This window comes from Arachis ipaensis, chromosome B03 (genome assembly GCF_000816755.2).
Source record: "Arachis ipaensis cultivar K30076 chromosome B03, Araip1.1, whole genome shotgun sequence".
Taxonomy (NCBI): domain Eukaryota; kingdom Viridiplantae; phylum Streptophyta; class Magnoliopsida; order Fabales; family Fabaceae; genus Arachis; species Arachis ipaensis.
Window position 1 is genome coordinate 123225910 of NC_029787.2, and position 14250 is coordinate 123240159.

General features: G+C 38.0%; 2 protein-coding genes across 4 annotated transcripts; one reads left to right on the forward strand and one right to left on the reverse strand.

Moving 5' to 3' along the window:
* On the forward strand, positions 3134-7517 carry LOC107633820. Of its 2 annotated transcripts, none has more exons than XM_021119575.1 (10): positions 3134-4556; positions 4710-4913; positions 4989-5099; positions 5474-5556; positions 5668-5710; positions 5828-5894; positions 5978-6117; positions 6275-6366; positions 6467-6533; positions 6622-7517. In XM_021119575.1, exons 1-10 carry the CDS (start codon positions 3297-3299, stop codon positions 6784-6786), a joined length of 2232 nt encoding a protein of 743 aa, XP_020975234.1. In that variant the 5' UTR covers positions 3134-3296; the 3' UTR covers positions 6787-7517. The 2 variants fall into 2 exon arrangements, with proteins under 2 accessions (XP_020975234.1, XP_016192905.2); XM_016337419.2 differs by having other exon boundaries at positions 3135-4556; positions 5668-5734.
* On the reverse strand, positions 7069-9707 carry LOC107631425 (60S ribosomal export protein NMD3). Of its 2 annotated transcripts, none has more exons than XM_016334867.2 (2): positions 9489-9705; positions 7069-9147 (listed from the first exon to the last, which is right to left on the reverse strand). In XM_016334867.2, the coding sequence occupies exon 2, from the start codon at positions 9134-9136 to the stop codon at positions 7601-7603; it is 1536 nt and encodes a 511-aa protein (XP_016190353.1). In that variant the 5' UTR covers positions 9137-9147; positions 9489-9705; the 3' UTR covers positions 7069-7600. The 2 variants fall into 2 exon arrangements, with proteins under 2 accessions (XP_016190353.1, XP_016190354.1); XM_016334868.2 differs by having other exon boundaries at positions 7330-9147; positions 9485-9707.

Here is a 14250-nt window from a genome sequence, read left to right on the forward strand (position 1 = left end):
TTATATTTGTAGTGTTCAATTTTTCTGTATTTATGGTAATTTACTTAAGTCTTTTTTTGGTTTCATTGAGCTGCCTCATCTGCTTCTTTATTTAAGTTTCATCATTCTTTTAAGTTTTTTAGAAAAAATATAAATTCGTCATTTGATAAACAGTCACTAGATTTATCATCCAATGATTCAGTACATGATTTAAGAATCACTCCTTTTTTTTTTGTATTATTTTTTATGGTTTCCTTTACTTGTGTGGTACCTTCAAGTGTGACTTAGAGCTTATCCCAGATTTTCTTTACTATTTTACATCTTGAAACCTTCTAATATTCCTCGAAACTGATTGCACAATTTAACATGTTTAACGACCTTGGCATTTAGTTTCACTTTCTTTTTATCATTTTCATTCCATTCTATTTCAGTTTTGGTAGTGACAATACTATCAGCACCCGTTTTTGTAGGGATTTGAGGACCATTTAAGATTATCTTCCATAGGTTGTAATCCACTAACTGAACAAAGATCTTCATTCTTTCTTTTTAGTAGTTGTATTTTTTCATTAAAAAATGGAGGTCTGTTGTTGGATTATCCTTTTATCAGTGTATAAGCCACTGTGTTGGAACCAATATTGTTCGCCATCAGGATCTTTCCTCAAAGTTGCAAAGCTTGATCTCTTTGAGACCAATTTCTAATACCAATTGATGGTAATCAGTGACTATGAGAAGGGGAGTTGAATCTTGACCTCCTTTTAATTTTGCTTTTTACCTTGTGTTCTGTAGAGATACTGTGAGTAGAAAACAGGAGAGACTTTGGTTTTGTCTCCTAACGCGATAGGAGCCAAAATAGAGTTACTTGCAATATGTGTTATAGTGAAATGTTGCGTAGTTGAGAAATTAGGAGATACTTTATTTTTGTCTCCTATATTGCAGAACCAAAAACAGAGAAGAGAATAGAAAATAACACATAGATGTATCCTGATTTAGCTACGTAATGCAATGTAGCCTACATCTAGTCTCCGTTACAACAGTGACGAAATTTCACTATCATTCAATAGAATACAATCACCAATTTTTTCTAAGATTCTACCCAGTCCTATTTGGGACAAGTCCAGTTTCTAATCCAAATCGAACTTGACTAGGACTCACCCTAACTTTCAACTGCAAAGTGCTAACCCAACTTGCAAGAAAATCCCTCAGGATCATGACACAAAACAGAAATACTTACAAAATTTTTTTGAAATAACTTAGGTTTTTTTCTCCAAGTCTAACTCTCTGCTTTTTTCGCTCAATGATTTTTGCTTACAAATCTCACCATTTTGCCTTTTACCATTAAAACACATAAACACTAAATTGAGAAAAAGAAATACTCAATGAAAATTATGAAAGAGAAGAATGAATAGCCCAGTAAACTATAGGAACCTAAACTTTGTGCCCTCACTCTTTGCCTCAATCCTTGGCCGTACACCCTTATTATAAAAGAGTGGAACTTCTAGGGCTTGAAACCTTGCTTCAACACGTGTTGACTTTTCTTCTCCAAAATCAGAATCAGTAGCGGCATTCAGAGAAAAGAGAGGGCAAAAGGAGTGACATACAATTATACCTTTCTTTTTCAACATTTTTCTTCATACTTCTTAAATTTGGACCGTGCTTTCTTTCTTTGGCTCCAAGTTTGTTTTATGACCGTTGATAAGCAACAGAGCACCGTTAACTTCACTTTCTTCATTTTCCAATTCGATGCTTGTAACCTAGTTAATTTTTCAACATTTCTTGATGAAGCACAAATAAAAAAAAATCACATTTTTTTTATTTTATTTTCTAATGTGATATTCTCTTTTGTTGTAACCCTTCTTTTTTTTTTTTTTTTCTTGCTTGAGAATGGAGACTTATTTTTTGTTCTTTCTTTTGGCTAGTTTTAGAACTTTCTTTTTCTTTCTTTCTTCTGGTTTCAGATAGTGATTTGATGTAAGAAAAGAGAATAGAGAGAAGAGAAGATTTAGTTTTCGATAGTGTGGTAAATTGTTTAAATGAAATGGGAATTAATTCATTTAGTTAGAAACTAAGTTAGAAGCTTAAATTTGGATATGGATCACCAGTTTAGGCTTTATGCTTTTATTTGGGTTAATTTCTTTTTTTCTTTTATTTTGTTAAGGGCTTTTCTTTTCATATGAGAAACATTTGAGGCGGAAGCAAATAAACTTTCGACCTAGTCACCAAAAAATAAAATTTCGACCATGAGTGAGTGTGTGTGGGCCAGATTTCATATGGCTTGATTTATTGTTTTTTAGGCCAGATTCAATTCATTTAAATTCTGCACACTAAACAAAATACATTATACAAATAATTTAATATTAATTAAATAATATTTAGTCATCATCACTATTGGTATAAAATAGTTTTATACGTATAACTAATTACATAATGTTATGTCAATAAAAATAATTATTTTTTATATTAATTGTATGAATAATCATCTAAAAAAACGAATGTGAATAGATTAGCATAGTATAAAATCAATCCGTTATAGTTTAGAAGTTAAATGTTATGTGTGAATAATTTTTATAAGCTAAAGGTACTATATCCATTTTTAGATTTTATACTAGAAAATTGATTTACTTAATACACCTAACCTAGTTCGATTTTTTAACTTTGATAAACATGAAAAATAATATACAAGTATAAACATGAAAAATAATAAAGAATTAAAATATTTAGCGATTATAAAATACATATAGATAGAGATAGAATACATACGTAAACGTGTATACACTGATTAAATATTGAGTTATAACAAAAAAAATGATGTTAATCCAATTTAAAGAAACTTATGATCGTATTAGATTAGATAAAAAAAATATAAAGAATATTTTACGATTATTTTAATATTAAAAAAAATATATAAAAAATAGAAAGTGTTAGATAAACAATAATCATTTTAAACAATATAAACAATTATCAATCAAATAAAAATACATTACATCTTAATTTAATGTTATTAATTAAATTTAAGATTAATTTATTCTTTTAAACTTATTAATTTATATTATTCACACATTATTTAAAAATATTGTTCTATACTTTTCCATAAAAAATTGATGAAACATGTTTTGTGTTAAAAAATAGTAGGATGAAATTGGGGCCAAAAGTGAGTGTCGCTGAAGCCAATGCATGATAAGAAAGGCACGAAGAAGTTTATGATTTGTTCTGTTTTAGCATCATGAGAATCACGCCTGCCACTCCTAGCTTCCTTCTAATTCTGATGACTAACAGAAAGAATCCCACGGCGCCGCCATATCACTGATTACATTCCCTCTATGAGTACAGTCAACACATTCAAAGAAATCATGGAGTCGGATAAAGAATTCCCAACCGAACTGCAATCCATAACCTTCCAGATCCTTAGCTCCAACGACACCGCACATATGGAAGCTATCTTCTACAATCTCTTCTCTCCCGAACCTAAACCCAAACCTCACTCCGAAGCACTCGCCTTCCTCCAATGCTCCAAGAAATACCACCCGGATCTCCTCTTCATCAAGCTCTTCTTCCTCCTCCGATGCGGCGCCACCCCGCTCACGCGCGCCAACTCCGCACGCGCCCTCCACCTCCTCAGCACACCGGACATCTGGCCCAAACTCAAGCCCGTCGCCCAGGCCAGCCTCAAGGCCCACTTCACAGCCTACCTCAAGGAAGAAACCTCCCTCCACGTCCTAAGGCTCGTTGCACCCGTCCTAGCCGAAACCCTTTCCATTATATATAAAGACCACCAACAACACTGGCCTGAGGTTCTTGACTTCTTAGTGTCGTTTACTGCCTCAAACGACGATAAGTCCCGCGAAACGGCGCTCTTGGTTTTCGCCAATTTGCGCAAAGACTGCCGTTTACGCGTTTCCGATGCGCTCCGCGGGGCAGTTCCCGTGCTCCGCACCTCATTTATGGAATCGCTGGGATCATCCAACGCTGACATTCAGGTGGCGGCTTTCGGCGCCGTGGTGAGCCTCGTCCGTTTGTTCTCCGATCCATGCGTGTTCCACGAGCTCCTCCGCGCTATGATGGTGGCGGCTTTCGCTCTCCTGCATGGCTCCGACGGGAGCTATTTTCGGCGCGCTTTTGCGGAGATGGTGAGGCTGGTGATGGAGGAACCGGCCCCGCTGAAGCCTTACGCGAGCGACATGGTACTGGACGTGCTCCAGATCGTGGAAAGCGACGCAGGTTTGAGCATCGTGACGCAGCAAGCTGCGTTCGAGCTGGTGATGGCGATGACGGAGGTGGAGGATTATGCGACGGTGCTGAAGAGCCATAACCACCAGACTCTGGTCAGGGTTTTCATGATCCCGATGAAGATGCTGATGTTCGTTGAGGACGAAGATGATAAAAAAGAGAAAGACGGGAGTGGTGTGTACAAAGTTGGATTGAAGTGGTTGAATCGGCTTTGCGTGACGGTTGGAGGGGACATAGTTGTGAACATTGGCTGTCATATTTTAAAGATTTTCTTGGATTCACAGCACTGGAAGAAGCGCCATGCAGGGATTGCTTTGCTCACTGTGCTTTCAAAAGATTTCTCAGACGAAATGGTGATCTCATCTACTCTCTCTTCTTCTTTATTTACATAACTGTAACAAACTTTTTCTTTTTGTTTTTATTTAAAACAAGTCCTGCTAGGATTGCAGTTAGGTGAACTTATTTGTCAAGGTTTGAAAACTTATTTGTTGTGCGTGCGTGCATAGGTGATGAGAGAAAATTTTCTAATGGAAGTTGTAACAAAATTTTTCAAGTCATTCCAAGATTGCCATGATCGAGTTCGGTTGGCAGCTTTTAGCTTTATGCAGATGCCTACAAACTTTGTCCAAGCGATGCATGTCCTCTATCATCATAGGCTTATGCATGCCTTTGCCGCTGCACTTGACACTACCCAGAACTATAAAGTCAAGGTATATATGTAGTGTATGCCGTCTTTATTTGATGTGTATGCAAGTTGATATCTTATATTTATGTTGCTTTTCTAGGAACAAACAGCATCGGCAATGCTATTTTTTCTAAAGACTACTCTTCCAGACAGCTTAACATTGTACAAGAATGCAGATGTTATAACAAACAAATTTTTGTCAATACTTAAGGTAAAAATTATTATCTTACACTAAGCTGCATTTCAGTTTATTATTCATCAGCATTTTTCTTGTCTTATTTTCTTTTTTAATTTGTTGCTGAGGCTCGTGAGAATTAATGTTTATGTGATTCAATATCACTCTATTTTGCTTTTAACTATTATTATGATTTGAACGGTCAGAGACCTTGGATCGGTTCAATAGTATATACCTCAGTTTTGTTAGTTATGTAATGAGCTATGTGTAAAAATGAGTTTGTCTTGTAATTTTTTATACAAAAATCCGAATGATTGGACATGCATATATGTAGTTATGGCTTTTATATATGAATCTCCATGATATATGGTCCTCTTCTACTTTGGTGTTTCTCAGCCATTTGCTTGCAGGGTAAAGAAGGTGCTAAGCTTAGAAGTATTGCTCTGGTAACTCTCAACATAATTGCACAGCAGTGTCATGAATTAGCTCACAAGTGCGTGCTGCTGTTCCATTTCTTTTCTTTCTTGTCTTTACTGTTAACACATGTATCACTCTTATAAAGATGATAGCATTATGAGAAATTTCTTCATGTTCTTCTTGTTAGGTATTGTTCGAGTTATCTTCCAATCTTACTAGAAGAATGTCAGGACAATAATTCTGAAATCAAAGAGGTTTTGTTTCCTCGTGTTTGTTTTCATTGGTATTACACTTGTTAATTGTCATGGATGTATGCTCAAATTCTTTTGTCTCTCAATATTTTTCAGGAAGCAACACGTGGAATTCGAATATGCGCAGAACTTGGAACACCTCATTTAAAGCCTCTTGTCAATAGTACCCTGTTTGTTCCATAATTCCTGCTATTCGTTGTTGATAAGTTTAGAACTAAGATTTGTCTTCTGTCCTTCAATTTGTAGGGATACTGTCATATCTCAGTAGTGTTTTGATCAAAGAACCAAATCATTCAATTTCGGAGAATGCAAAAGTATATGATATAGCAGTTTCTGTTCTAGGAAGAATTTGTGAGTTCCATCGTGACACCATTGATGGCTCAAAGGTGATAGTTTCCTTCTACATTCTGTAGTTATCAAATCGTTAGGATTTAACTCTTTTAGTCCGTTCAACTCGAATATCTACTAAAATTAAATAACAGTTCAAAATCCGAACTAACTGTTGATTTCAAGATGGTACTTACAAAATGATGATGTATACAGATTGTTCCTGCCTGGTTAAGTTGCTTGCCACTTAAAAATGATTTGATTGAGGCCAAACTGATGCATGAACAGCTTTGCTTAATGGTTGCAAGGTTGGAAGTTTAGTCCTTGAGATTGATCTTTTTGAATGATTAGTTTCAAAATACATGAAGCGTCAGTTTCCATTAATGGAGTGTTTCTATAACTTTTCAGACTAGATAAGGATCTTTCAGGAGCTGGTAACCAAAACCTTCTCAAGGTTCTCGTAGTGTTCCTTGAGGTGAATTACTCGCATTCATTTGACCTATTGAATATTGATCACAATAGTATACGTTCCTTTTATAAATTGTATAATAATTCTATTACAGGTTGTTGATAACGGTGACAAACTAGCTTCACCTCAAACAATAACGCAGATGAACAATTTGTTGAGACAGCTTGGACGGAATATTCCTCGTACGGCGATTAATACAGTTTTGTTTTCTTTAAATGACCGGCAACGGGAACTGTTGTTGCCTTTCCTAGCGTCCTAGTATGTAGTAATTTAGTATCTCAATCATTTTAGCTTTTCTGATGGAAGGAAAGAAAAAAAAAATGTATAGTTGATTGAATTGAATAGGGTCACTTGTTAAATTCATAGGACTCTATCTTATGTGACGCCCTCACGAAAGGGTTTCTGAACAAAATTGTTGGTTTCATGCTAAACAAAATCATATTCTTCTCATGTAAAACAAAATCACTACCACTATCATCTTTGTCTCAAATGTTTATTTAACTAGTAAATTAGTGAAATACATGCGATTGCTACTAACAGGTAACGAACAAAACACAATTTACTTTGAAGGATATCAGAGAAACATACAACATAAGTACAAATCTAATCCAGTATCAAAACTGCATAATTTCCCCTCCTCCTTTGCAACTCCGACATAACCAACCAGCAGTGACAACCACCAACTCTTAAATCAAAATCTTAATAGATAACAGATCAAGAAAGGATAACAGAAAGAGATCAGCTCGTTAAAGAAGCAATGGCCAGCCAACCCTCAATATGCAAGCTATGTTAGATTTTCTTCTAAGAAATCTTTGCTTTTGTCTTCATATTCAGGTACTTGAAAGGTTATAATGCCCTTGACCATGGCTGGTACTTCCCCTAGTAAGTTTGACAAAAAAGTGTTTTATAAAACCTATTTATATAGTGCAAAAGGAACACGTTCACATGCTTTTCGAAAACATAATACTAACATAGATTACATGTGAACTTAGAAAGATGACTGCGAAATTCACTTGAACATTACATAACGTGAGCAATAAAAAGAAAATGATTTTACTTCAAAAAACTTGGTTTTACGCTTCCATATCCTCATCCCCATCCTCGTCCTCACTCAGATCAAGATCAGCCAACAACTCATCTAGTGGAACTGAAGGCACCTCTTCCCCATCTGTCACTGATGCCATCTCTGATTGTTGGTACTCTTTATTACGATACAATGATAAATTGAACCTCAGTTCAGGGTTTTCTTCTATATCCTTTAAGAACTGTTCATAATCTGAGATCTTCTTGTCTTGTTCAATTCTACCCTTATCATCAACTTCCATGCTAAGTGATTTAAGCTTCCATGAACGAGGCTTGGAGCGTTTCTTCTGGCGCTTCTCTTCATAACTCTTCTTTACTAAAACTGCTTCGGGAAGGACAAGTCCTCTGTACTTGTCCAGTTCAATATCATTAGTGTTAGCCCCATATAGGTCATAACCAAGAGCATAATCACCAGGACTCAAAAGATGGCCCAAATGCGTCTTGATGGAAAATATTGTGTCATTCTTCCCAAAATCCGACACACGAGCCACTTGAGCCTCTGCCAAAAAATATTTAGTACCAGCAATAGTAACCTCAGCAGAACGAATAACTTCCACATCTAGCACAATATATTCCACCAGCTGTCGGCTAGTAAGCAGAGACTTAAAGGATGCCCTCCAGTATTGATCAGCATCCAAGAAGCAATGCCTCAGGGTAAATGGATCAAGCAGAGCAATGCTGCTGCTAACCTTGGTACAAATCACAAGGGGACCAAGGTTTCCCAAACTAACAGCAACTTTTGGTGGCAGACATATTAAGTCCTCGCGGCAAATAGGGGAGATTTCAACAGAAAATGTATATTTGTAGTTGTAGTTATTACTCTTAGGATCATGGGATACAAGTTGCTTATCATGACGGCTTCTCACAGGAGCAACTTTCCCCAGAAATTCCACAAATTTGACACCATGACTCCGATTAGAGAAAAAGAAGTCAATTCCCTGATCTGTCTCTTTGATTCTTATAGCACTGGCAGCGGCATCATGTTTCAGAATCAGCTGCTCCAAATAAAAGAAAGTACGCCTATGAGAAACGTGCTGCCGGAGTTGCACGGCGGCGACCCACTGGTCAGGGTTAGCCTGGACCCTGGAGCAAGGTTCACACATTTGATCCCGTTGAATATACTCGACAGGATAAGTCTGTTCAAGGATTACTCCATTCAGAATCTCCTTCTGAACCTTAACCTTGACTTTGATCCTCTTGGAGTGGGGCTCAGTCCAAATAAACTCAGCATGTACCATCCTCGCTTTATTAGAATTCAAATTCTTCTGCAACTTCTTCAAGCAAAAGGTTAGCAGCTCCTTAGATTCTAACTGTAGCTTGACCCAATTTCTTGGCGGCTGAAGGTAGCTATCACATTCAGGGCAATGCTTGAGCTCAAGACGCTTCAGTAGACCCTCAGTGATATTATTTTCTGAGCTTAAACACTTGACACACATGTTGGCAGCATTTGGTTGCATTGGAATTCCACATTTGCAACACAGAACGCTGCCAATTGTATGATGAACCGTGAACATACCATTTTCCATCCTTGAAGGACCTACAATTGTGAAACTTAGAATGCATGAGCATGGAATCGTGAACTAAAATAAATAAATAAAAAATAAAAAAACTCAACTCGTACAATCATAAGAAAATTAAAAAACAAAATAAAATAGAAACACTAATATCGAACAATTGATGCGTATATAGCTATGTAAAACTGAACACTGGACGTAATTCCATACTATTCAACGACTGATTCAAGTATTAAAAAAAAAAAAGACTCAATTGTAATGGATTTGTAATAAATCATCTAAGAAATTTATGATGATGAACACTAAAGAACAGGCCGAAAAGAAAGAGAGACAGATTTAATGGAAAAATTAGTATCATACTTACGGTGAACGATCTACGCGATACAGATACAGAGGCGGCAGCGTCTTCAGAAGACCGACTACAAGCACAGCAAGATAGATAGGTTTCCAGGTGAGGCGGAGGGACTGCGGCGGCGATGGTGTTATAAGGACAATGGAGAATTTCGTTTGGGATTTTCCTTCTTTCGGATTACCTATTTTTGTTTTCTCTCTTTCGGTTAAACGTGGACTGAGAAATACAAAGCCCAAATAAAACCGTGGCCTAAGCCTGCTCCTCCAACTTAATATAGGGTCCATAAAGATATTCAATGTCGTTTTCAGCTCCAAAGAGAAAAATTAAAATCCAACTGGTTTAATACAATTCAAATGTCTTAAAATTGTCTTCTGTATAAAATAATGAATGTATAATGATTTGATCTAATTTTGTCTAATTTATATTCAACTAAAATGTTCTATTATTTTTAATTTTATTTTTAATTATTTCTGTGAACCTTAATTGAAATTGTTTTATTTTTTCTGTAATTTAAGTTAATCAAATTGTCACCACTAATTTGTCATAATTTAGGTTAATCAAATGGTATATTTTTTGTGTTACTTAAATTAATTATTTGATTTGATATATATTATAAATAATGTGGATCAAATGAACTAATGTAGAATAATTTATTGCTATTATAATTGATTGCAATAATTATACTAGCCGAAATTTTTTTTCCAACAAATTATTCAATTAATGTCCACATACAAGCCTCTTTATTATACAAGTTTTATAAGTACTCAATATTTCTTATCTCTAAAACGTACTTTTTATGGCATGTATGTTTCACGGGTCTCCTTAACAGATTTTTCAATCAATCAACGTGCGAATAAATAACTTTTTTTTTTGAAAGAATTTCGTTTCCTTTTTCAAATTTCTTCTACGTTTTCTTGCCTTCTCTCTTCGATCTCTTTCGTGTGTTTCTCTCTGTCTTCTCCTTCGCCGTTTACGTAAGTTTCTCTCTCTGTTCTCTTTCTTCGATTTTCTCGTTTTCCATTGTTTCTAAAATCAAGCTCTGAAATCGTTTTGAAGATAATGGGTGATTTAACTTCAGATTGTCAGCTGAACCAGAGCGAAGTGGATTTTGAATTTGAATCCAATGAAGTTTCTGGGGTGTGGTTTAATTCTACCTAATAATTGAATCTGAATTTGAATCCAGTTAGTAGTTTATGATTGTGTAGCTGAATAATGCGTGGACTTTACTTGTAAAATTTGTTGTTCATTGTTCCTTGTTTGAATTGAATCTAATGTACCAGTTCTGATGAATTTTCTGTATTTTATATCAGACGTTCGTGTGTAAATCAGAAATATTTGGGTGTATTTTAGGAAAGTTTCGGTGTATTTACAGTTTATGACTTTTCATCTCATTGAGGGTGAATTGCCTTATTCTTTTAGTTGAATTGTTTTAGTTTCTATTTAATGATTATTCATTAATATGATTTTTGTTAATTTTTATGATGATTTTTGTTATGATGGGTAACCGGAGATTATTGGGCTGGACTCGCTGGGTTGGCCCAATCGTCTGTCGAGGGAAGCCTTCGGGCGGATTGGCGTCTTCAGGGCCACCTTCCGACTTGCGAATACGAGTGAATGGGGGGTGGTACCTGCAAAGACACTCCGATGCCTAAGTCAGCAAGGGGGTAAGCAGGCCTAGAGAGTATTGGAACTTAGAGATACCTGAGAGGTGTCAGTGTATTTATAGTGGTGAGCCAATAACCACCGTTGAAGTAGTGCCACTTTTTAAGGGGAATAACCGTCCCTTTATCTTAGGGTGGTTGAGATATGGTTCTTGGAAGTGGTTAGAGAGATTCTAGGGCAGTTATCCTCTTGAGGGAGGGTTTATCTGCCAGCTGATCCTCGTACCGACTTCTTTAGAGCAAGTCGTGAAGATAGCCGACTTCGTGGCATCTGGTTTGTGTAGTGTGAGGCTCAACTCCTTTGGGTTGGGCCTTTTTATTTGGATCCTGGGCCTTAGCATTGGGCCAGGGTATGAACAGTGCCCCTACTCGAGCCCAATTTCTTTTAAGATTTTGGGTTCGAGTATTCTACTCGGGGATATAACCGACTTGGGAGGGAACCGACGTGTTTGTTTGGAACCGACGTGACTTTCGTGACTTTTGATTTTTCACAGTTACGTCTAATCAAACGTCGCGTCTGTTAGAGGTTCGCGTAGGTATTGATTACCTTGGTAACGGTGCACCCATTAATGACTGCCCCGTTTTTACCATTATGCCCCTAAGGTGTTTATAAATACTTTCCCTCTCTTTCATTGTTTCGTTTCTGCGATTTTTCAAATTTCCTCTCCACCTGTTCGTGAAGCATTCTTGCGTTTGAAGGCTTTCATTTCCTCCAAACTTTTTCGGATAAAGGTTAGATTTTTCTTCTTCTCTTTTTGCAACATGCTTATGGTTTGCATGCTTTTATTTTGCGGATGGATAGGTTGATTTCGCAGGTTTCTGTTTGATTCCGTACTTCCCCTTAGAGACCATGTTTTTTGATTTTCTTTTCTTTTTCCTTTGTAGGTTTTACCCAAACCCTTTTTAAAAGAAAGAAAATGTCTTCTGTTGAAAGTCTTGCTCAGTGGGTCGATGTTACAGTCCTGGGGGAGGAACCTTTGGTTGATACTGATTTTCTTACTGATCTTCGCACTCGCCACCGGCTCTGCACCTCTGAGGAGGATGAGCCGAAGTATGAACTGCTTGCCCCGGGTCCAGAAGACCGGGTCTGCTTTGGGAGGGCTTCGGAGGCAGCCCCTCATTTCTTTTTTATGTATGAGAGCATGCTTACCCGCCTGGGCGTTTTCCTTCCTTTTTCTGACTTTGAGATGGATGTTTTACGCCATTGCCGTGTTGCACCTACCCAGCTTCATCCCAATTCCTGGGGTTTTCTGAAAATTTATCAATTTGTCAGCCATGCTTTAAACTTTCCGACTTCCTTGAGGATTTTCTTTTTTCTCTTCCATATGACTAAGCCCTTCAGTGCGCAAAATAATAAACAACAATGGGTGTCCTTCCGGGCTATACAAGGTCGGAGGGTCTTCACCCTTTTTGATGAATCTTTTCATGACTTCAAAAATTATTTTTTCAAAGTGCAAGCTGTAGAGGGTCACCACCCCTTTTTCCTGGATTCGAATTCTTCCCCTCGCTTTCCTCTGTATTGGTTGGAGGCCTCCCCTTGTGAGAAATATGGTCTGGACGACCTGGATGAGGTAGAGGCAGCCATTGTGGGGTTCCTCCGAGAAGTATGGGGGAGGGCCCCATATCTGGATACTAAAAAATTTCTCCAAGGGTCTCCGACCTTTGTCCAAACACAATTAGGTAGCTTTTATTCGTTTTCTTGGATTTCCGATTTGTCTGACTATCTTTTTCCGACTTGTCTGACCTCTTGGCTACTACTTGTTTTTACAGAGATGGCGAGGAGGAATTCGAATGAGTCTTACCAGAGGGTCCAGGAGGCTAGGGCAAGGTCCCGGGCCAGGACTGGTGGTGCCAGGGCAGCTATCCATCCCCCTCCTCCTCCTCGAAATTTGGGGACTCCTTCTGAACCTATTGTTATCTCTTCTTCTGCTCCTTCTCAGCCGTCCCCTCCCCCCCGATCCTCCCCTGAGCCTGAAAGGAAGAAGCGCAAGGCTTTAGAGCCTAGTTCTTCTTTTGAGGGTGAAGCCAAGGTGGATGCCCCTGAATTTATCCAGAAATACATCTATCCTCATGCCCGTATAGGCTTGGATGATGTTTCTATCCAGAACCACCTCACTATTCTGGCTCAGGAGAGTATCAGGGCGGCGGCGGTGTGCACCAAGTTTCTTGATATTTTCGAGAAGACTCCTCTTAGCTCTCTTGGTTCGTCCTCGAGGGCTAAAGAGTTGGAGGAGAGACTTCTTTTATATCAAGAACATGAGAAGAAGTTGAAGGAGGAGGTCGCCAAACTAGAGGAGGAGAGGAAGGATCTCCATGAGAGAGAGAGAGCAAGTTGCAGGCCCAGTGCAACATGGAGGTCGGTTTAAGGCTGAAGGCGCAGGAGAGCTATTCAAGCCTTTTTGAGGACGTTGTGGTTGTGAAAAAAGATCTGCTGAATGCTCGGACTGCCTACACCGAGTTGGAGGACTCTATTGCCGAGGGATCTGAAGAGGCCTGTAGGATTTTTAAGGAGCAAGTCGGAGTCATTGCTCCTAGCTTAGATCTCTCTCCTTTAGATCCCGACAAGGTCGTCATTGATGGTGCTATAGTGACTCCTCCTGCCCCCCAAGTTGTTTCTGAGTCCGACTTGAAGACTCGGGGGCAGAGGATTATTGAGTCCCCTCCTCGCTCAAAGGATGCTCCGAGCTCTTCCAAGGTTCCTCCGACTTCCTCTCCGTCTCCTATGGATGCCTCTCTCCCCGGTCCTGACGCTGCTCCGACTATTCTTCCTGGTTCTGGTGGTGATTCGTCTACTCCTCTGAAAAAATAACTTTATTGGCTATATGGGGGCCCGACCTGTGGGTCCCCCTTTTTTAAACTCTTTTATATTTGTTTGTTGGTGGTGGTGGTGACTGAACAATTTTCTCTGGCCTTTTAAGGCCGTAAACAAAAAATATTTATAAATATCCTTTTTTGGATAAGGGTTTTAGTTTTTTAAAGAAATACCCTTTTTGGATAAGGGTTTTAAAGAAATACCCTTTTTGGATAAGGGTTTTAGTTACCTTTTGCGTGTGCATGCTTTTCTGTTTGTAGTTTTTTGAAAAAATCCTCTTTTTGATCTTTTTAGTTTTGGA